Source organism: Schistocerca americana, chromosome 3 (assembly GCF_021461395.2).
Source record: "Schistocerca americana isolate TAMUIC-IGC-003095 chromosome 3, iqSchAmer2.1, whole genome shotgun sequence".
In the NCBI taxonomy this organism is placed as follows: domain Eukaryota; kingdom Metazoa; phylum Arthropoda; class Insecta; order Orthoptera; family Acrididae; genus Schistocerca; species Schistocerca americana.
The window spans coordinates 164,317,310-164,341,951 of NC_060121.1; the positions used below are offsets into that span (position 1 = coordinate 164,317,310).

General features: G+C 41.4%; 1 protein-coding gene across 3 annotated transcripts in view; it reads right to left on the minus strand.

The window, feature by feature from the left end:
• The window catches only part of LOC124605473 (mismatch repair endonuclease PMS2), a 153,941-nt gene that overhangs the window by 51,920 nt on the left and 77,379 nt on the right, over positions 1 to 24,642 (minus strand). For all 3 annotated transcript variants that reach the window (XR_006978649.1, XM_047137181.1, XM_047137180.1), the window contains 3 exons: positions 6,867 to 7,176; positions 6,017 to 6,768; positions 5,781 to 5,929 (listed from right to left, as the gene is read on the minus strand). Coding sequence is in view for 2 of the 3 variants with exons in the window: in XM_047137181.1 (XP_046993137.1) it covers positions 5,781 to 5,929; positions 6,017 to 6,768; positions 6,867 to 7,176 (1,211 nt within the window). In the remaining variant the exon portion in view is untranslated. The remainder of the gene's footprint in view (positions 1 to 5,780; positions 5,930 to 6,016; positions 6,769 to 6,866; positions 7,177 to 24,642) is intronic.

Below are 24,642 nucleotides of genomic sequence, written 5' to 3' on the forward strand. Positions count from 1 at the left end.
TTACATTATACATGACTTACTCAAATCAGCAATATGCTGAGCCACAATGCACCTGTAAGATGATTGTTAGACATCACAAAACGCTCCAGGTCTGCCACGACACAGTACACATAATAACTGTAAATCTGCCAATAGTGTCAGTACAAAATTGTTATTACAGAAAAGATTTACAAAGTTTTTTCCAAAGGTATAATATGGGCAGGAAGGTAGCCCACGAAACAGTCTCTCAGGGTAGAAAGGCAAAAATGTATTATGGGCACTGGAGGGTAGCTGGAGAGAGACTGTCAAATCAGGTCTCTGGTATTCGAGAGCTCTTGAAGCAGATCCACTGGACTACTTATATTCTCTCAGAACGGGAGATACCTATGTCTTAAGATATTGAGGTCTATTGTGAAGGAATGTGTAGAATACAATGATGAAGTGCTTTGGAGGATGAAAGTTATCAACTGTGCTCATCGTAGCATTCTTTCTGGTCAATATGATTAAAAACACAAAAACTGACCACCTTATTCTGAAAACAGTTTTCATTACTGATTATATCATAATGATAAGGCAACAGGATCCTATGACTATAGAGCGAGGTAAACAAGTTATACAGGTCAAGGAGAACCTTTAGTTTTCGTTGTCAGTACCAGAAAGCACGAGATATTGTTAGTGTAAATGTGGGATGTATCTGAACATGATTTATGAGGTTTTTTCCAGGTTTTTCATTAGTTGCTAGAAATATGTGATGTATGTCATAGGAAGATGTGAGAGATGTGAATTTTAGTGTGTAAATATTAAGTGGAAAGGCTAGCTGATAGGATGCCTCCCTGGACTTTCCCACAATGTGAAATGATGTAGCTGTTAGCAGAACTAAAAATGAGTTGAAGTGAAGAGTCTGTGAATGAGAACACAGAGGCTCAGTGGTGAATCACGACCTAGTGTTGGTGAAAAGGAGTGTAAATAATGTAAAGGACCAAGTGTCACCATGAGCAACATCAATAATGCAAAGTACTTGTAAATACTTTGATTCTTATATGACAGTAAAACTTTCAATGGAAATCTGAGAGTGGAGTTTTTTCTTGGAAGAGAGAATCTGTAATGGCCTAAACCACAGACAGTGCAAGTGGCGTATCTGGAGTGCCAGCTGCTGCAATCAACCTCCTGATGACAGAAGCACCACTCACCAAGTGCCTGCTACTGTACTGCCGCTTTCGAATGTCAAGAACCAGGGACATCAGGAAGCTTGTGCAGTTTGACACACAGTCACAAAACAACAGCGAAGCAGCATTTACTGACTCTGTTCTAGCCCCTTTCATGGTGGCACACAAAATCTGTCCCTCCGTGAAGTCAGCATTGAATGGCTGCATTTAAACCCATCTGCCTCCAGCCCATAGCGTACAAGCAACTGGGCATTGTAGCTGCACCCATACTGTCAGCCTCAGCCTTGAAGTCTTTGCCATAACCCTTGTCACCATCACTACAGCCAGCATTGAGCCACAATCCAAGAACTACTGCCTGAGTGCCCGGGACTCAACACCCAATGCTCTGCTGCCGCCTTTATGAGGGTGCTCACCATCTCCAGAGGCTGCCTGCTGCCGCTCTCCAGCTAGTAGTTCCGAGTTAGACCTTGGGTAGCACTGCAACCTACTACAATGACAGAAGATGCTGCTGGCTGCCCCAAGCTGCACAAAAGCAGAACCATGTGCGGTGCTACGGACATCACTGACAACTCAGCCCTAGCATGGCTGTGATGCCAGATCAGCATGCCACCACCTGAGCAGCATGTATTGCCCATTATTCCTTTTCTGCTGCTACAACACTGGAATATTAGAGAGACTGCCAGACTGCGGCACAGAAGAGGGTGCACTCAGAAGCATGTCTAAGTTCAATAAATAAATATATGATAGATTTACATTTACCACTCGTTTGTCTGCAAATTTCCCATGTCACACCTGTCTCCCAAACTATCTACAAACCTACGATGCTCCAAAAGACTCCAGCACATCCTAACAAGCAAGAACTGTTTATTCAGAATGACATTCTCACTCTACAATGAAGTGTATGCATATACGAAACTTCCTGGCAGTTTGCAGGAGAACTTCTGTGAAGTTGGGAAGGTAGGAGATGAGGTAGTAAATCTGTGAGGACAGGTTGTGAGTCATGCTTGGGTATCTCAATTGGTAGAGCACTTGTCCACAAAAGGCAAATGTCCTGAGTTCAAGTCTCAGTCCAGCACACAGTTTTAATCTGCCAGGTAGTTCCATATCAGTGCACATTCCGTTGCAGAGTGAAAATTTCATTCCGGAAACTTCCCCCAGCCTGTTGCTATGTCTCCACAATATCCTTCCTTCCCAGAGTGCTTGTCTTGCAAGGTCCACAGGAGAACTTCTGTGAAGTCGGGAAGATACGAGACAAGGTACCCACGGAAGTAAAGCTGTAAGAATGGGTCGTGAGTCATGCTTGGGTAGCTCAGTCGATAGAATGCCTGCCCCAAAAGTCAAAGGTCCTGAGTTCGAGTCTTGGTCCACCACATAGTTTTACTCTTCCAGGAAGTTTCAAGAACTGTAAATGTTTCACTCATGTTTCTCCAACCCGCTGCAAAAATCACATAATATAAACCAACCATTGTAACACAAAGCTAAGGGTCTGCAGAAGATACTATGCACTCAAGTACTCGGTGAGTGTATGCATCCATGCAGCCTCAAGACCTTTATCCTGCAATGCACTGAATGATAACATTCTGAGGAAGATTAGACTTTTTTTTATGTTGCCATTGGATTCAAAAGAAGTTCTCACAGTGTGCATCAGTGGCCTTGATATCTTAGGCTGAACAATTGATCATGTCTTGAAAGTGTATCTAACCACTTGCATTGTATCATTTCTATATAGACAGAAGATCCCATCATTGAGCAGACCAAGCAAATTATGGGCCTCTGAATGAATTATCATGATTGTACCTCACAGCAATGACATTTCTGAAGTAGAACACAGGTCACTCAAATCAGGAGATACCTATTTGTACGAGTGTACAAATGTTGAAAATTCTTCTTTTTTTCTTTTATTTTTCCAGATAAAAATCACATTTTTTTGTTATTGAAATGTGTGCTCTAGCTATAAATTACAGTTCTCATCAGATCAAATGTTTTACTCATAAAGAGCCTCTTGTAACACCTGAGACGCATGTATTGTATGTTTTGTAGAGCTGTTGACAATTCCATTTACCCTTCCTCTCTTGACTGATAACCCAGTTTAGTCCCTTTATTCTCCAAACTCTCCCTCCCCCCCCCCCCCTTCCCTCGCCTTCCACAGTGCAGATGGATGTAAGGTGCTTGTATGCTCCAAACTGGTCGATCTTTAAGGCTTGGGTCATATCACACTATCTGCTTTCACCTCCAGCACATGTGTGGCAGTTATGATTGTCTACGTGTTCTATGTGATCAGTGGGAAAGATTCCCTACCATTTTATAGATTTCAACTGAGTATATTCACCTTTGTGACCCTGGGGCCCTAGCCTGACCTTGGGTTTTCATGACACATGATACGTAGTATCGTGTCATGTCGAAAACCCAAGGTCAGGCCTGGGTCCCCAGGGTCACATGGCGGCTGTCAATGTGATGCTGAGATAATGGTCTGTTTAGGACCTTATCTGGGCAAGCACCCACGACAGTGAAAGGTTGGCAGGTGCAAAACTTTTCATTTTGGAGCCCCATGCAGTGACACGTGTTTGTTGGTTACGTATATAAATGCAGAATCTACTAAACTTTAGTCAGCACAATGTCATGGTTAAATGAGTATTTAAACACGGGACAACATGGTGCAATACAGTACGTAGGAGGAACTTTGTATCCAGGACCGGTGGACAATATTGAAATGGCGGAACAGGGAAACGCTTTTGATGTTAATAGGAGTAATAGTATAAGGACAATGTTTCGAAAAGATGCTGCAGATGAAATTAGGTATGGAGAAAATCCAGCATACAATGATTTAGACGAAGAAGTTGTTGAATTTGAATTGGAGCCAATGCCAACAAATGAAGTTAATACTGGACTGCGCCAGCGCCATCCATATCAGTACGGTGAGGAAGGTCATACAGCAATAGAAATAAATACAGCTGAAAATATGCCACTTTTATCTGGAGCGCCTGAAACAGCAGTTGATGGTGCTACCTTGAGCACATCTTTATCTGGAATTGGTGCGACAACTGGTGCAACGTTATCTACGGCGCAGGTAGCTGGAGCAGCTGGTGTTACTGCTTTAGCTGGTACTGGAATAGCATATGGTGCAAAAAAATTAGTCGATCGAATAAATAACAAAGGATTGACGTTGCCAGGTAGTGATTATGTTTCCCTACGTCCCCCTCACATTCCGAAGGAAGAAAATATTACTTCCCAACACCAAAGCAGTCACCTTTACCTTTATGTGTGTCTGTCAGCAGTATTACAAATTTATGCTCCTTCGGTGGGGAACTTGTGCAGTCAGAATGGACTGCTAAACACAGCTGTGATTCAGCAAAACACTTCCCATTAAAATGGACCAAGGTACACAAAGTGAATCTTATCATTGTCATTGGAGCATAATTTGACATGAAGTGGATCCAGAAAACTGCCTACAATTCTGCTGTAAACAGGTTACTAGAGCACTGAGCAATGGACTGTGAATCTACACATAGACAAAGTGGGGCTGCATACAGTTTTAAAGAGGACCTAAAAGTGATAACAGCTGATCTAGTCTACATGCCGACCCTTCACCTATCAAGAGTGTTTTTCAGTGCCACAACAAACAATGTCACTGAAATATCAGACTTCGTGCAGCAGCTGCAATCACAGATTTGCCAAGTAAGAGTAGCTATGTCATAGGAACATGGCATGCAGCAGCCATTCATTTATTGTGACCCATAATCATGCAAGTGTGCCTTCTTCTGCCATGAAACCATTTGGAACCCATTATTATCCTCATTTGAAGGTCCATTTATGGCATCTCAAAATCATGAAAAGCTTCTGATGTCACCAAGATAGTAAAATCTCCTGCAATCACTTGCAACAACAGACTGAAACCTACCTTCCCCACAACTGAGATTCTTGTGCATGAGGAAAAGAAGAGCAACCTTTTGATACTATCTGTGCATGAACATGTGAGAACAGCAGCCACACCAATCCTGACAACAAACATCTCATGGCCTCTGAGAAGTAGCCTCATAGTGACGCTGTTTTAATTCCAGATATCACTGACACTTGGTGAGAGTAAGGAGACACATATGGATATTTGTATAATTATACGGAGAGCATATGGCCATACCTCTCATCTATGAAATAACAACATATATTTTTTTAAACTATTATGTTTATGTAATTCACGAACAACATATCTCCAAGACACTGATAACAGGGACTCTTCAATAGGAACTACTGCATCTGCTAAAGTGTAACAATATTATAGAGAAAGGCATGAGTGTAACTACTGCTCAAATCTATATGTGGTATACAGTACATACAATTTTAACAATTCTGCGTCTAATTACACGTCATCATGACAGTCTGGTGAATTTTGGAACTACAATGTGGTCTTCCTTAATGCATGCATTTCTTTCTCAAAAGAACTACTTCAGTACTGTAACGTGTTCAAAAAAAATCCCTTGACTATAAACTGGAAAAATAGTAGGTTACCAATAAATTCAGGTCTTAAGCAAATAGGAAATTAAAATATGTTTGGCTGTATCTCATACATAATCATGGAAAGAACACAAAAACTGGTAGATTACTCTTAACTCAGTCAGTCCACACATAAATAAAACTTACACAACAAGTTTCTGGTTTTGAAGTGATACAGTTTTTTGCAACATTTCAAAATTGTAAATTTCATCTGATGCATGCTGATCAATGATGAAGAGATCGGAATCCAAATGTGTTATAATGAAACCTTTATTAAACTGCCCAATTATTTTCATCTGTAAGAAAGAAAAAACATCAAGGAAAAAAACTAAGAGATAGACTCACAGTATATATGTACTTTCCAAATGTCAATAGTAAAATACCTTAGCAAACATGTCTTTTGTAATCTCTCTCCTAAGCTCTTGTTCTGCAAGAGAGTTCTGCGCTGGATCAATTTCAGCTTTGAATTTAAAGTTACATTCTGCATCTGCTGTAGACTTGGACAACTGTTTAAAAGCTTCCATTTCTTCAGTAATGGAATTTAAATCAACATTCCATCTAATAGGTTCCGATACATAAGTAACTTCAGAAGTGACAAATTCATGGTCACCTACTTCATCTTCTGTAATGATCACTCCTTCATCTATAGAGTTTATCTCACTTGTAACATCTACAGGTCTGGGTTCTTCTGAAGTAACATTATTACTACTACCAACAAATATTTCAGTTTCCACATCAGGAGTCTTATTTGTAGTTCTCCTGGTCACACAAGTTCTTTGCTCTAAATAATCCTCACTGATTAGATTCACATTTTCTGAAAATGTCTGGATTCTATCTGACACACTGTTTTTACTTTCAGCTGCAGAGGAAACAGATGTAGTACGACTGAATGTAGACACTATACTGTTTAGATTCTGTTCCTCAGATTCTTCTCCATATTCAAAAGGAGTTTTAATAGATTCAGGTGACTCATCAGAAAGGACAGACACAGTTCTGCTGAATGAGTACACATTCCTTTCAAAACTGTTGTCATCATTTCCCTTTTTGGTGTGTGCTTGTGCAGCTGTGTCTACTACTTCAGATACACCTGTTTTTTTCACACTCATATGTGTAAAGTAGTTGTTCAGACAATGCTCTGTAAAGAGATGCATCAAAACCAAGTGAAATAAGAACAAACCACACATTCATGGATCAAAAGAGAAAAAAAAAAAAATCAAAAGTGACACTACTCACGTTTTGATCGGCCATATTTATCTTGGCGAATAATCTCAAGAGTCCTTTTAATGCCTCTCTTTGATGACCCAAGAGTTCCTGGAGATCCAATGGCTCCTCCTGGAGAACTATAGTTACTTGAAGGAGAACCAACACCACTCACTGGGGACCCAGAATCACTGCTTGGAGAACGGCGCCACTGTTGTATGATATCTAACCTTGATAGAGGTGATTCTGATGATGGTGATGATGTAGGAGATTGTGTAAAAGATGGTACGTTATTCACCTTGAGTGTTGAAGGAACCGACTCATATAGTTTCAGCAATGATCCCTAAATGTGTTAATAAAACCAGAATGTAATAAGTTTATAGTAAAATATTGAAAATATAAACCTGCATTAAAAGGACAGTGACAAAAATTAACTGACAAAAAAGTCATCAAATATATTGTCATCTACAAAACTACAGCACCATACAAGAATGATTAAAAGAGAATGAATTTCGATCCACACTTTAGTAAAACAGGTATGAGAAACAATAAAATTTACAGTGCAATAGTAAATGCCCCATATGAACCAGCACACACTGTAATAAGAATGTACTGACTCAAATAGGCTCTTAATATACCCCTGAAGAATAGCTACTATCTGACACCACAGTTTATTCAGACTAGCTATTGGAAGATTCAACCAAACGATTTCTCTGTATACCTGGCATAAGTAGAGCAAGATAGCTTTACTGGTTACAAAATTTATTTTCTGAAGCTGAGATATGAACTAATGTCAGGACTGTGGAAAACTGAGTATTTTGTGTGTTTGTGGTTTATAGGCACTCAACAGTGAGATCATCAGTGAGTATTCTGCAGAGGTTGCATTAAGCTGGCTACAGTGCAGTCATTGTTATATCCAGGAACTAAAAATGATCACATATCTGGAAAAAAATGTACACCCTGGCCTCATGAAATACACTCTTTGATAAAAGTATTTATGAAACAGTCATCAGACAGAAAAATGGTACATAACGCCTAGAGCATTAAGCTGTTGCTCAACATGTCAGGATTACAGGAGTTGTTACTGACTTTCCGATAACTGTTTGACCAAAACCTCTGCATACAGGGGAAAGCAGTGAGGCACATACTTTCTTTTGTGTATAATCACAAGAATTCGTTCTGTAAGGACTTACATGAATTGCAGCTAAAATATTGTCACATACAGATAATTATAATGGGAATTTCAAAGACACCATTATTTCTTGTGAGGTGTAACAGTATGGACCTAAACAAGAGGCACTGATGCTGTAAAGAGAGCCACCTGTAACAATACTCTGGTACAGCATTTTTCTATGGCACCTGCTGGGTGTCAATGCCCACCTGCCTGTCAGCAACAACAAACAACAAATTCATTTTGGTGAGTGTAAATACCGGTCTTCTGGACAGGCAGTTCATCAAATTGATGGGTCATCAAGGCTGCATCTGTCACAGTGTTGGCTTTTGTCATGAGGCCACTCTGCTCCACCATCATCTTGATAGGACAACCTGTCTGGGTGTCCTACCACTGTCTAATGGGCTGAAGGTTGAACTGAGGCCCTCTTAGCCACTGAGCCTTTGCAGTGTCTGCTAGCACCAGCCATTTGGTGCTTGTGCACCATGTCACTTGTCAAATCAACACTGATATAGCACAGCTGCTGGCCAGGGACACTGACTACACAAGGATGTGCCACACCAGGGCTGCACTGTGCACAGTGGATGCCAGTGACCAACTACAACGCTTCACCACTGGGTCTGTGTGTCAAGGCCCACATTTCAGCACCACCAGATGTGGGACTGAGCTTTTCATATGAACTATTGGTGTAATAAAGCGATTTTGTCATCTTCAAGTGGATTCTGACTTGCCGCGAGTCACCATCTATCAGAGAACATTCACACGGCTCAGAGGTGATCTTTTATGTTAGTCGTGTAAACTGCAATTTCATAGCTCCTTTGTGAAATGATGATGTCTGCAGCAGACACAATTCAAAGGCAAACAATGATGCACAATTTTACATGATAAAATTAAAGGATAACTCTATTACCAAGTTCATAATGATATAACTATTTGTTGTTCTGTTTTATAAATAATCAAACTAGCAATGTGCTATGACAAGTGCAGTTTCTATAGAATTATTACACTGGACCTTTTAAATAAATAATAACCAGGATTATTGCCATCAAGTCATCCTGTGGCACTGGGTGAAACTGAATACCAATGAAACATGTACCAAGCTCCCAGGAGTGCTAATATGTTTTCCTGTTGTCAGTTTAAAATTGGTAACTTGTACAACACATAAAGATGGCCCGTTGAGTTGCAGACAGGCACAACGAAAAAACTGTTACACCCGTAACTATTGGCCAAAGCCTTCTTCAGCAAAGAAGCCATACACACATTTACACAGGCAAGCACATCTCGCACACACTCAGCTGCACTAGCAGCTCCAATCAGAATGCAACTGTCACGTGAACAGCAATCTGGAGTGGGAATGACAAATAAGGAGGGGAGAAAAGGAGAGGAGAGAAAAAGGAGACGTCTGAAAAAGGAGAGGTGCTCCCATCCTTTTCCACACCTCTCGCTTTCCTCTTCTCTCCTTTTCCACTCTCCTCCTTTTTGTCTCCTCTTCTCCTTTTCACACCCAGTCTTTTCTTCCCCCCCCCCCCCCTTCCCAAAACCCCTCCACCTCCTGATATTACATCTGGCAGTCTCTAATCCCTACACACCCTGCTAGACAGCACTTTTCCTGTCCCCCCCCCCCCCCCCCCCCATGCCCTACCCCACCCCTGTACAATAACCTGACGCAAGTCTAAATGTTTTACAATATTTTCAGCATAAATAAATAATGCTTGCAATCTGCAAAAGTCTTTCTAGGCACAATACCACTGCCAAGAAGAAGAAGAAGAATAATCTAAACCGCCTACACGAAGAAGCAAGTACAATTGTCATGGTTGTTGTGTTGTTATGAAGTATGTTTGTACTCTGAGGAGAAGGGAACAGATTGTGCTGTTAAATACATACAGTTTTCTGAAGATACATCAATAACACATCTACGGTATGGCTTACAGCATGTGACAAATCTTTAATCCTGTTTATATGACACTAGGAAAGTTTGATGTTCCATGGGAAAACGGGTATTGTGCTTGATTCATTTAGAAATAACCTGTTTCGATAAAAGTTCAGCATCAGAAGATCTACATCTACATGGCTACTCTGCAATTCATACTTAAGTGCCTGGCAGAGTGTTCAGTGCAGTCTTTGTTTTGCCTTCCCCACAATATTATCTATGTGGTCTTTCCAATTTAAGTTGCTCGTAATTGTAATTCCTAGGTATTTAACAGAATTGACAGCCCTTAGATTTGTGCGATTTATCGTATACCCAAAACTTATTGAATTTCTTTTAGTGCCCATGTGAGTGACCTCACACTTTTCTTTGTTTAGTGCCAATTGCCACTTTTCGCACCATACAGAAATTCTCTCTAGATCATTTTGTAATTGGAACTGATCATCTGTTGATTTTACTAGACTGTAAATTATAGCATCATCTGCAAACAATTGAAGGGAGCTGCTCAGATTATCACCTAGATCATTTATGTAAATCAGGAACAGCAGAGGGCCTATGACACTACCTAGTGGAACGCCAGATATCACTTTTGTTCTACTCGATGATTTACCGTCTATCACTACGAACTGTGACCTCTCCGAGAGGAAATCACTAATCCAGTCACACAACTTAGACAATACTCCATATGCACGCAATTTGATTAATAGTCACTTGTGAGGTACGGTATCAAAAGTCTTCTAGAAATCTAGGAATAAGGAATCGATCTGAAATCCCTTGTTGACAGGACTCATTACTTCATGGGAACAAAGAGGTAGCTTTGTTGCACAAGAACGATATTTTCTAGATCCGTATTGGTTACGTATCAATAAGTCATTTTGTTCAAGGTGATTCATAATGTTCAAGTACAGTATATGCTCCAAAATTCTACTGCAAATTGAGGTCAGTGATATGGGTCTGTAATTCAATGGGTTACTCCTATTTCCTTTCTTTAATATTGGTGTGATCTGTGCTACTTTCCAGTCTTTAGGAACAGACCTCTTGTAAAGTCAGTGGTTGTATATGATTGCTAAGAAATGCACTATTGTGTCTGGATACTCTGAAAGGAACCTGCTTGGTAATACCATCTGGACTGGAAGACTTGCCTTTCTTAAGTGATCTGAGTTGTTTCGCAACACCTAAGATATCTACTTTTATGTCACTCATGCTAACAACTGTTCTGGTTTCCAATTCTGGAATATTTAGTTCGTCTTGTTTCGTGAAGGAATTACAGAAAACTGTATTTAGTAACTCTGCTTTAGTGGCACCATCATTTTTAACATTTCCATCGCTATCATGCAGTGACGGTATTGACTGTTTTTTGCCACTGGTGTACTTTACATACGACCAGAATCTCTTTGGGTTTTCTACCATATTTTGAGATAATGTTTCACTGTGTAAACTACTAAAAGCATCTCACACTGATGTCTGCACTAAATTTCGAGCTTCCATGAAACTTAGCCAGTCTTGGGGATTTTGCGTTCTTCTGAATTTGGCATGCTTTTTTCATTGCTTCTGCAACAGTGTTCTGACGTGTTTTGTGGACCATGGTAGATCAGTCCTGTCTGTTATTAACTTATGCGGTATGAACCTATCTATTGCTGTCGATACTGTATCTTTGAATTTGAGCCATATCTGGTCTACACTTACACAAATAGTTTGGAAGGAATGGAGACTCTCTCTTAGGAAGGCATCAAGCAAATTTTTATCTGCTGTTTTAAATAGATATATTTTGCATTTATTTTTAGTGGTTTTGGTTGATATGGTTTTGAGCCTTGCTACAATGACCTCGTGTTCACTAATCCCTGTATCCACCATGACACACTCTATTAGATCAGGATTATTTGTGGCTAAGAGATCCAGTGTGTTTTCCCAACCATTTACAATTCGTGTGGACTCATGAATTAATTGTTCAAAGTAATTCTCAGAGAAAGCATTTAGTACAATTTTGGAAGATGTTTACTGTCTACCACTGGCTTTGAACATGTATTTTCGCCAACAAATTGAGGGTAGACTGAAGTCTCCACCAATTATAACTGTATGAATGGGGTACTTACTTGTAATGAGATTCAAGTGTTCATTGAAACATTCAGCTATTATATCATCTAAGTTGGGGGGGGGGGGGGGTTGGTAGAAGGAGCCAATTATTATTTTGGTATGGCTGTTAAGTATAACCTCTACCCACAGTAATTTGCAGGAACTATATATTTCAACTTCACTACAAGATAAACTACTACCAACAGACACAAACACACCACCACCTACTTTATTGAATATATCCTTTCCGAACACGGTTTGCACCTCTGTAAAAATTTCAGCAGAATTTATCTCTGGCTTTAGCCAGCTTTCTGTTCCTATAACAATTTCAGCTTCAGTGCTTTCTATCAGCACTTGAAACTCTGGTACTTTTCCAACACAGCTACGACAATTTACAACTACAATACCGACTGTTGCTTGGTTGATTCTTGTTGTTTCTTTACCCTGTACTCTTAGAGACTGGAGCCCTTTTTGATCTTTCCCGAGACTGTCTAACCACCCAGTCGATGCCACACAGCCCCTGCTACCCGCATAGCTGCCTCCTGTGTGTAGTGGACACCTGACCTATTTAGCAGAACCTGCAGCCTACACGGCCGCAGAACCATCTGAGCCTCTGATTCAGACCCTCCACTCAGCTCTTTACCAAAGGTCCGCAGTCGGTCCTGTCAACGATGCTGCAGATGGCAAGCTCTGCCTTCATCTCGCAAGCAAGACTGGCAGTCTTCCCCACCTCAGGTAGCCGCCGCAAACCTGACAGAATCTCTTCCGATCCATAGCGACACATGTCATTACTGCTGACATGAGCCACCACCTGCAGTTGGCTGCACCCTGTACCCTTCATGGAATCTGGAAGGACCCTTTCCACATCTTGGATGACTACCCGCGGTATGCACATGGAGTGCACATTGGCTTTCTTCCTGTCCTTAGCTGCCATACCCCTAAGGGGCTCCATCATCTGCCTAACATTAGAGCTCCCAATGAGAAGCAATCCCACCCTCTGCGCTTGTCCCGACGTCTCAGGAAGATCAACCACTGTTGCAACAGGCGAGGCCGCCCTTGCTGGCTCAGAAGTACTTTCAGCAGTGGGCAGTACCTCAAACCTGTTACGGAAGTGTAAGGGTACAGCCTTGCAGCCAGCACCAACTTTCGCCTTCCACCAGGGATTCACGACCCTGCCACGGTTCACCAATCAGCATCAGGCAAGTGTCAACCACCCAAAATTTGTGAATTAAACTATGCAAGTACCCAAAAACACACAAAGAAATTAAGAATTAAATTATGAAACAAATAAGTGAGCTAAGAGTACGACTTGCTGCTGGCTGTTGCTTATCCAACAGTGGCAGGGAGCTCATACTAGAGCAATATAGCTTATACTAGGGTAACTAAGTGCACACTATGACAGTGCAGCACCCTCAGCTTACAAGTCACTTCACACCCTCTTGTTGACAATGTCAGAAATGACTAGTATACTCTGTATAGATACTAGTATATTCTGTGATAGCAGTTATATATATTGTTGGTATACAGATCAACAAAGTCTCTTTATGTGAAGTGTACTGTTTATTATGTACCTGCAAAGTGGTTACACCTACAAAAGAATCACGGAACAGTTATAACAGCAATAAGAATGAATGGGTTAAGTCCAAGCGTTGGTGCAGTCACACAGCCAGGAAAGCACGTGTCTGGCCATGCTGGCATTTCCTGCCTGCCGCCCGCCTGACACTAGTTCCACCTGCATCTGAGGCATAACACTGCCTGCATTCGCCGAGAGCTGCAACTCCAGTGAGCTTTTCTACCTGCTATGACCTCCTGACCTTCTGGGGCAGTTCCAAAAACACAAGTGAACCAGTGGCATTTAATGTGCCAGCCAGCCCTCTGGATTGGTTCCCACATATTGAAAGCCATTTAGTCACCTCTTGCATAAAGTGAGATTCCACCAAATTTGCACATGTGGTGGCACTACAAGACAGCTACTCTGCCAAGTGAGGTTAGTGACACCATTACAAACTTGCTTGCCTTTGGAAAACACGAGTCCAAAAGGCAAGCTTATTCAGCAGCTTTCCTTCTCTTAAAACACAAAGCTTAGGTCAATTGTTGCATAGGGAGGAAATTGGGGACAGGGAGCCATCACCATTCCTGCAACACATCCACACCTTGGCTGGACCAGACATCCCGGATCCACTCCTAGGGTCCTTACGGGTTTCTTACTTGCCAGAGGTGCTTTGCAATCTACTCTCGATAACGCAAGAGGTAAATTGGAGCACAATGGCAGAGATTGAAGATAAGGTATCTGAGGCAGCTGCTCTGCAGGTATTTATTACAATCCCCACCAGAGACAGGTGGGACATCATCATCTATCATCTTGACAAGTTGATACGGTAGGTTGTAGCCCTCAATGTATACACCCAATGAGACTATATGCCATCACATGGATGATGAGCATGCACTCCTCAGGAAACATGAACAGAAGCCTACCACATCCAGTGGGCAAGTCTGCCAGCAGCACCAGCCCAGGCAATCATCGTGTTTAGTGATAGCAGACAGGATCACTAAGACGCATTTTCTGGTTGATACTCACCTGGATGTGTGCCTGTTTCCCAGATGCCTGCTATGGTAACCGAGACCATGTGCAAATTATGACTTAGCAAATGATTCGTTCATAGCTACATATAAGGTCATGATTACATGTAAATGTTGTTCTGTGACGGTCATTTGAGAGGTGATTTATAATCACAGACATGACACGTGCTGTCTTTCAAATACCTGTGACAACAGAGGAAATTGATAAAACAGAAATAATTACACACTTTGGGCTATCTGAATTCCCATACATGTCATATGGCTACAGAATGCAGCACAGACTTTTCAGCTCTTTATTGATGAAGTTTTGCGGGGACTAGACTTCTGTTTTGCGTACATAGATGAGGTGTTGGTGGCACTATTATTCCCTGAAAAACATGAAAGACATCTACGCATAGTATTCCACAGGTTTGATCACTATGAAATCTTCCTCACAAATCTGGCTAAACGCGTCATTGGTGCTAACAAAGTGACATTCCTGGAATTTCAGGTTAACATGACCGGTAGATATCCACCAGCTGACTGCATCACCATACATCTTACCCTGGCCCAAAACAGTGCACGAAATGCATCAACACCTGGGGATGATAAACTTTTATTGTTGTTTTTTATGCCAAGCTACTGAGGCCCAGGTGCCATCCATGTTGCCCTCGTCAGCTACAAAGTGCACAGCTCCACACCAGTCACTTGAACTGACAAACTGCACGCAGCATTTGAAACTTGTCAGACAAGCCTCTCCTCTTGCATCTGACCGTCAACACCTCTCCAGCAATTTTCTCGGGTGTCCATCCTGTGCTGTCAGTGCTGTGCTACAACAGGATGTAAATGGGCACTGGTAGCTTTGGGATTCTTCTCCAACAATGCCACAGAGAAGCAGCACTCTTGGCCACCATTCTAAACACAACTTTTGGCAGCCTATGAAATAGTTAGATACTTCTGATTCATGGTGGAAGGACATGCCTTCACTATATATACAAACCATCGACCTCTGGCTTTTGCATTTCTGCAACCACAAATAAACTATCCCAGAGAGCAAGTCAACCAACTAAATTCTATTTTACAATTTACAACAGACATTCCGAATATAAGCAGTTCAAAGAATGTCACCACTGACATTTTGTCTGGCGCAGAAAGCATTTCCACATCTTTGGATTTCACCAAGCTGGTGGCAGTGCAAGAAGAGATCTACTACAAGGCAAGACGGCACTACATTTGCAACGCATGTTGCTGCCAGGCACAGAGGAGCTGATGTACTGGGACAAGTCAGCAAGTCGATAGCAGCTATAAGTGCCTTCCTTCTCTGATGATGGGTTTTCAGTTCACTACACATGCTCAGCTTCCAGAGAATCTGAGCTACAAGGGCACAAGTAACACAGTATTTTGTGTGACCTGACAAATAGAAGGGCTGCCGTACATTTACTCACACATGCATCCACTCCCAGAAGTGCAAAGTAACACAACACATATGAACTCCGATTGGGAGTTTCAATGTCCTACAGGCACGATCCACACATGGCCACAAGGACTTGACAGGATCCCTACTTGTTGCACGTAACTACCAGGATTGTCTCACTGTGACTGACAGATGCATCAAGTGGCCAGAAGTAATCCCATTGGATACACAAACTGCTGAGAATGTGGCATGCACTTTCCCCTGTGGTTTGATTTCCAAGTGATTTCTGGCCAGGGTCGGCAGTGGGAGACAGAAATATTTTGCACAATGGCTCAGCTGTATGGGATATACATGATAGAGACTTCAGCCTATCACGCAGTTACAGATAGCATTGTGGAGAGACTACATCATTCTTTGAAACCCACTATAATGTGCCATGTGACAGATTTGTGGATTTATGCCCTCCCAGTAGTGTTGTTAGGATTGCACAATGCATAGAAAGAAGACTTGCAGGTCTCTCCAGTGGACCTGCCATATGGCAAACCTTTGAATAAATCAGGAGAGTTTTCCATACAACAACTCGGCCCCCATGTTCTACTCCAGATTTTATCTCGGATCTCTGGTGGCAAAAGGAAGACATGCAACTTAGTAGAACTACATGGCATGGAAAACAGGCTACTTTTGTTTTCAAAGAATTGGTAATGACAAAGCATGTCTTGCTCTGATATAATCCATCACGCACATCACAGCTACCACGTTATCAAAGTCCATAACAGTTACGGGGCAAAATGATAGGACACTCACTCTATGGAGTAAAAGAGTAGGCACAGTAGAGTACATTGATCAGTGCAAGCCAGCCCGCCTGAGTGCATTATACATCACAGAAATGCAGGCCAGCACCAGACACAGAATGCCTTCCATGCCACAGCCACCAGCAATGCAATGTCATCCAGAGCAGCCCACCTGGAAACCAAATGGTCACCAGTCACCCAGATGTGGCAGCTATCTTCCAATACCAGCAAACCCACCAGCATTCAACCACAATGTTAATTATGGATGAAAAGTGTGGTCCCGTTTTGATCTGGCAGATGTTTCTTAATGTTTTTTCTTTTCCTTGTGTGTGTGTGTGTGTGTGTGTGTGTGTGTGTGTGTGTGTGTGTGAGGGGGGGGGGGGGGGGGGGTTAGCAACCTCAGCTCATAGGTCACTCCACACTTACTTCTCTTGGCAATGATGCAAATGACAAATGCCAGAAAAACCGCCCTCTCCAGTTGTCAGTACATCACAACCCACTGCAGTGTGAGGATTGGAGTGTGTGCTGCTGTCATGTGTGCATTATGCAAAATGGCTATCAGGACAATAATGGTATATTCTGAGATAGCAATTATTTATCTTTTAGGTGTACAGGTCAATAAAGTGTCCTGTCTTTATGTGAAGGGTATTGTGTTAGACATTAACAGCAAAACTTTCTAAGTGAGTACAGCTATGAGACGGAATTGACTGAAAACCTGTAACCTTCTCTTTTCAGTGAGTGGAACGCAAAGTAATACAAGAATCTTGATTTGAGCCATGTTCCAGTTCACAGTTTTAACATATCAGAAAGTAACATAACAGATTCATCCTGGAAACAACATTTAGGTTGTGGCTATGCCATTCCCTGGTGTTTCCTTCTCCAAGTGCTGCTAATCAAGTAAGATATGCAGGAGAGACTATACAGACTTGGGGAAGTTGGTGAGAGGTATTGCCAGATGAAGACATAGCTCTTGATGTGTGGACCGCATAGCCCAAGCCAGTAAAACATTTCTCACAAAAAGCAAGGATCCAGTTTAAAGCCCTGATCTGGTACACCATTGCAAAAGTGAACACTCTGATACAGAGCAAAACATTCATTCTGCCAAAATTATTGGTACATACCCTTTTACAGTCCAGAGAATTTGCTGCAGTTGGAGATTGTTCTCCTTATGACCATTTTGAGGTTTATGCCAGTGCAATAGCAATTATATTCTGCCAAAGACTCATTGATAAGGAAAGGTGTGCAAGCATGGCCTGCATATTGTTGATCATGAAGACAATTATATTTAGTTTAATTACAAGGAAGGCAATGCCTTCTCCCTGTGCCAACTGATTGGGTGATACATATAATCCATTATGTTGCAACCTGAAAGATAACTAGATTTTAGGATGCTGCAGCATTCATAACAGCAGTGGTGTACATGGCAGTATCTTAGGTATAAATGAGTACTATCTGTGATGAATGTGAAATTTTGCAAGCTGAGGGCCAAGCAAATATTGTACACACAAAAGCAAGTCACCATTCACAAGCTGGTTGTCTGCATACTTCTCAGACTTTGTGAGTTAATACTGGACAATACTCGATGTTACAGTATACAGATCTTCACTGAGTACATGGAACATTTTCATGAAACATTTGATGGCTTATTTCACACTCCATCAGAGAAACTGGAGGGATTACTGATTTATATGGTGTTTAATGTAACTTCCTTAAATAAATTTGACAGGAAAATTGATCTAAAGATGCTATAAACCACATACAGTTTAGTATTCCCTACTCGAGTAGCTCAAGACAGTTTTACCCAGATAAATAAAGTACTCATACAACAAGTACAAGTTTAATGGTACTGGGACTGTCGTTACATATGTTTAGTAACATCACATGATTTAGCTGCATGCACAGTGCACACATTCCAACAACAACAAAAAAAAGGTGTGAGGATGATTAATTACATAACACAAGATGATTTTTTAAAAAAGCTTCAAAACATTGATTGTGAACAAATTTACAATAAGCCTAATGCCAACTATAAATGCAACATATTTCTTAATAAGCTTTTATCCATTTGTAAAATCAGTTTTTAAAAAAATTATTAAATATAAGTCTAGAAAAAAAAGCCTTGGATCACTGCAGGTATCAGAGTAGCTTCAGAATGAAAAATGGATATCTTCAAAACAGCAAGAATAAGTAAGGATCCAGAACAACAATGATGTTATAAACAGTACTATAACAAATTAACAAAAATTATTTTAAAAATGCAGCAGTAAGTGCTTCTTGTCAGAAATTGACATCGTGGACAGAAAAATCAAACCAATATGGAAAGAATTCATACAAGATGACATCCAAACTTATTCTAAAAATATGTGTGTGTGTGTGTGTGTGTGTGTGTGTGTGTGTGTGTGTGTGTGTGTGTGTGTGTGTGAGAGAGGGCACAGGCGCGCACGTGCGCTCGTGCATGCGAGAGACTATTCAACATTTTCTTCTAAACCCCTGGACCACTTTCAGTTAAACTTGGTACATGTCCTTACTGTCAGGCTACAGCCGCTGTGGGAGTAAGACCCCCAATCTATAACAATTCAGGAGATATGACACAATAAATAATGAGATGGATGAAAAACTGCCGCATCATGCGTGATGCTTAAATTTATTACTTCTGTGCTAATAACTCCAATTGCAAACATATTTTGCAGACAGTATCCACATATGTCGCCGAGTGTGCCAACACAAATATATTATTATATGACTCATAATTCAAGACATATGATGTCATAATCACTGAGATGCCTGAAAAAATTCCACATTATGCATGAAGTTATAATACATTTATTCTTTACTACTAAGACACTCCTACAGTTGAGTCATCATACGGAAATGTTTGACACCTGGCAGCACTTTTGATGAGTTTCAACGGCGAAGCACAAAGAGACGTTTACAAAATCACACTGAAGACAAGCAAAGCAGCTGGAGTCAGCTTATAGAGACTTCCAGGGATTATGTTTCTTAAACTGGATACTGTACTTATACACCTGTACATTGTGCATACTACTTCATATGACTGTTTCGTAATTTCAGAGTGTTTTTCATCATTACGTGAAAATGGAACTTTTTTGATATTTCACTACAAACACTATTAACTTTTTTGTTTTCGTTTTTAATATGAAATTGGCAAAATGAGTACCTGGGCAATGCCAGGTTTGCCAACTAGTTATTTCTATAAAACAGACTGAAAGTGTTGTTGTAAACTGAACGCACAACACAACCACAAATGTTAGTACAACTTCATTAGACTGTGGTTTGTATGCCAATCACCATAACATACAATGAACACAATAAGATAAGGCAAATGTATGAATGCAGTAATAACATGATAACTGAGCACTAGCATAGCGAAGCAGGTTTTAAATAGACATTCGCTCATGGCAGGCTCTATTGAAAGTTCCCAGTATTACTCTTTTGCAGTGCACTCTGGCGGGTGACAACACACTGCTAATACACACAGCTTTCAAGTGTGCACTTCCTTCCTTTTCCCTTGGGGAATAGCGTGTTCCTCTGCGAGGCTCTGACTGAGATGACAAGCTGATACTGGGGTATATAGTCAGAAGTACTTGGGGTGCGGGCAGTGCCGCAGTCCGCCTTCTTGTGTCAATCCATAAAGTAGGATGGGTTATGTCAGGGCCTGGTAGTGGTGGTGCTGGTGGTGCCCCCACAGTTGGTGGCCAAGGTGGAGCAGAAGGCTCCAGTGTGGATGGCAGTTGCATTGGTACCGATTGTGGTATTGGAGAAGCTGCCCCCCTCTTATGTTGTGGCAGGAACTCAGACACGTCAGGTGACCTGTCAAGCGATGGATAGTTCAGACTTCTGTGGTGATGTCGATGTCCTAGCCAGGGTTGTCCGGTCATCCACGGGCAGGTGCAAATGGTTGTAATGATGTGCACAGAGGCCTTCCTCTGTACGGATGTTGCAGAGGCAGCGGCCGTAGCATCAGGAGATAATGGCAGGAATCCATTTTTGGCGATGACCAAACCTGTGCGCCCAGGCAGCCACCCCGGGTCGGAAAAGGGATGACAGCTGCACAGGTTGGCATCCCTGGCCAGGCCACAGGAGATGCAGGAGTGTCCGGGATTGATGCACATGGAGCATGGCAAGGCTGTTGTCACTGAATGGCATAAACCAATAGGAAGACAGAAAATGATCGAAGGGAAAGTCTGACAGGAACCAAGTCACGTACTTTTTCATTTGTGTTTTGGATGTTCTGACTAACCTTTCAGCCTGACCACTGGATTAGGGGGGAAAGGAAGAGTGAAAATTTGGTGAATCCCATGGGCATTGCAGAAGGAGTCAAACTCCTGCGATGCAAACTGAGGGCTGTTATCAGAGACAAACATTGCTGGAAGTTCATCGATGGAAAAAATTGTCGACAGGGTTGCCACAGTGGCAGAGGCCAAAGTTGACAAGCAACGAAAAACATAGCGTCAATTACTATTAGCCAGTATGCATTAAGGAAAAGGCCTGCAAAACCGATGTAGAGACAGTCCTAGGCCTGCGAAGGTTGCAGTCAAGGCGACAACATTGCCTGCGGGCAGCTTGCTGCAATGTGCATTGAGAACATACCTTAACCAAATGAGTGATGTCGTTGTCCAAACCAGGCCAAAAAACATGACAGCAGGCTAGTGTCTTGGTGCGTGACCTCTTACCTCTTTTTTTTTTTTTTTTAAAAAAAATAAATAAAATAAAAAAAAAACTGAGATCCTAGACTTACATAGGATGCAGAAGAGTCACAATGGCAGAGACATTCTGACAAAGGCATTTGATACCAGTGCTAGAGTCCTCTATCCCAAGATTAACAACAGAAGGGTGAAAGAGGAGTCAATTTTCCAAATTGCAATTTAACCTGGCAGCCTGTAATACTGAAAAGAGCATACATAAGCCATTGAGATGCTCAGCAGTGGATGAGCCACAGACCACAATATCAATAGCATAGCCATGCCCAGAACTTGTGAATTGTTCGAGAAACTGTTGAAAAATCATCGGGGCACTGTCCACACCAAATGGTAACCATAAGAATTGATACAAGCCAAAAGGTGTGTTAACAAGCAACAGTCTTTGTGAGTCAGCATCAACTGATCCCCTAACCAACAAGTCTGAGCAGCTGTCTTTCACTGAAACTGAGCCAGTGGGACTCACTTTACCTGTTTTGGGTTGGTGGTTAGTTGATTTGGGGTGGGGACCAAACAGCAACATCATCGGTACCATCAGATGAGGGAAGAATGGGGAAGGGAGTTGGCCGTGCCTTTCAAAGGAACCATCTCGTCATTTACCTGAAGTGATTTAGGAAAATCATGGAAAACCTAAATCAGGATGGCTGGACACGGGTTTGAACCTGTTTTGGGGAAACCTGCTTTGTCTGGTGTCAGGAGGAGGCAAACACAAAAGGGTAGGGGTCTATTAATCATTGGCAGTTTAAACGTATGGCGAATGATGGTACTCCTTAGGGAAATGGCAGCAAGGGACTGGGAAGGACACTGGGTGCACTCAGTAAGTGTGCCTGGGGACTCATTCAACATGCTGAAGAAGCCACTGAGGAAACAGGGTGCAACCAACTACAGATTGTGGCACACAGTGGAACAAATTATGCCTGTCATCTGGACTCTTGAAGTCATTCTTAGGTAATTCCAGTGCCTTGCACAGAAGGATGAGATAATCAGCCTTGTGCGTGGAGTTTCAATGAAGCACACAACTTGCAGCATTGTTCCCACAGCTGATCATCACCCTTTGGTTCCGAGTCGAGTGCAAGGACTGAACCAGAGACTTCTAAAGTTCTGTGACAAGCTGTGCTGCGACTTGCTGGACTTGCACCATAGGGTTCAGAACTATAGGGTCCCCCTAAATTGGTCAGGTATGCATTACGCATCAGAGGCTGTTACTCAGGTAGCTGACTGTGTGTGTGGCGCACATAAGGGTTTTCTAGATTAGGCAACTCTCCATCCAATCCATATTACAATGACTGTAGGAAACACAGAAGTAACAGTGTAAGATTGAAAGAAATGCCTCCCACAGGTGAGATTATTAAAATCCTAATCGTAAACTGTCGAAGCATTCATAACAAAGGGCCCAAGTTCAAAATGTTCATGAAAAGCAGTAAAGCTTATGTAATATTAGGTACAGAAAGGTGGTTGAAACCTGAAATTGATAGCAGAGATATTTTTGTGGAAAATTTAATTATATACCAAAATGATAGACAAATGGGAAATGGAGGTAGTGTATTTGTCACAGTAGACAAAAAACTCAAATCTACCGAGATAGAAACTGAAGCTGCATGTGAGATTGTTTGCGCAAGAGACAGTATCAGGGGCAGGTATAAAACGATAATTGGATCCTTCTATCGCCCATCTGACTCATCTCCTGATGTAACCAAAAACTTCAGAGAAAACCTCAGTTCACTTGTATGTAAGTTCCCCAATCATACCGCAATAATCAGTGAAGACTTTAATCATCCAACAATTAATTGAGAGAATTACAATTCTGCTTGTGGTGGACATGATAAGACATCCTGTGAAACTTTACTAAATGCCTTCTCTGAAAACTATCTAGAAAAGATAGTTAGGAACTCCACTCATGATGGAAATATATTGGCTCTAATGGCAACAAATAGACCTGATACCTCTGAGTTGTCCACATCAAAACTGGTATCAGTGACCATGACGCGATTGTGGCAACAATTATTACCAAAGTACAAAGGATGACTAAAACAAGCAGAAAGCTATATCAGTTCAATAAACTACATAAAAAATCAGTAATGTCTTGTGAGGAACTTGAAACTTTCAACACAGGTCAGGAGCACGTAAAGGAGCTCTGACTCATGTTTTGAAGAATAGTTAACCACCCACTGGATAGACATGTACCCAGTAGAACAGTTCATAATGGTAGGAAACCTCTTGTATACAGTTGATGTAAAGATACTTCTAAAGAAACAGAGGTTACTGCACAATAGGTGTAAAGCAAAGTGTAGGGCTATAGAAAGAGAGATGCTGAATGAAACATGTTTGGCTGTCAAGAGAGTGTGATGCCTTCAATGACTACCAGAGCAGAATATTATCAAATGACATTTCACAAAATCCACAGAAATTATGGTTGTACGTAAAGGCTGTTAGTGACACCAAAGTTAGTGTTCACTCCCTAGTGAATGAAACAGGAACTGAAATTGAGGGCAACAAGGCAAAAGCTGAAATGCTGTACTCTGTTTTCAAATGTTCCTTTAAAAAATGAAAACCCAGGATAATTGACCCAGTTTAATCCTCATACTACTGAAAATATGAATGAAATAAGCATTAGTGCCAGTGGTGTTGTGAAACAGTTGAAGTCGTTAAAACTGAAGAAAGCTCCAGGCCCCAATGGAATCCCTGTCAGATTCTATACTGAATTTGCGGCCAAGTTGGCCCCTCTTCTAACTATAATCTATCATAGATCCCTTAAACATAAAATGGTGCTCAGTTCTTAGAAAAAGGCACAGGTCACACCCATCTAGAAGAAGGGTAGTAGAGGTGATCCACAAAACTACAGCCCAATATCGTTAACATTGATTTGTTATAGAATCTTAGAACATATTCTAAGCTCAAACATAATGAGATATTATGAACAGAATGACTTCTCAATGCCAACAAGCATGGTTTTCAAAAACATCAATCATGTGAAATCCAACTTGCACTTTTCTTGCAATATACTGAAAAATTTGGATCAAGGCAACCAGGTATATGGAATGTTTCTTGATTTTCAAAAAGCATTTGACTCAGTACAGCACCTACACTCAAAAGTATGATCATATGAGGTATCAAGTGAAATTTGTGACTGGACTGAGGATTTTATGGTAGGGATGA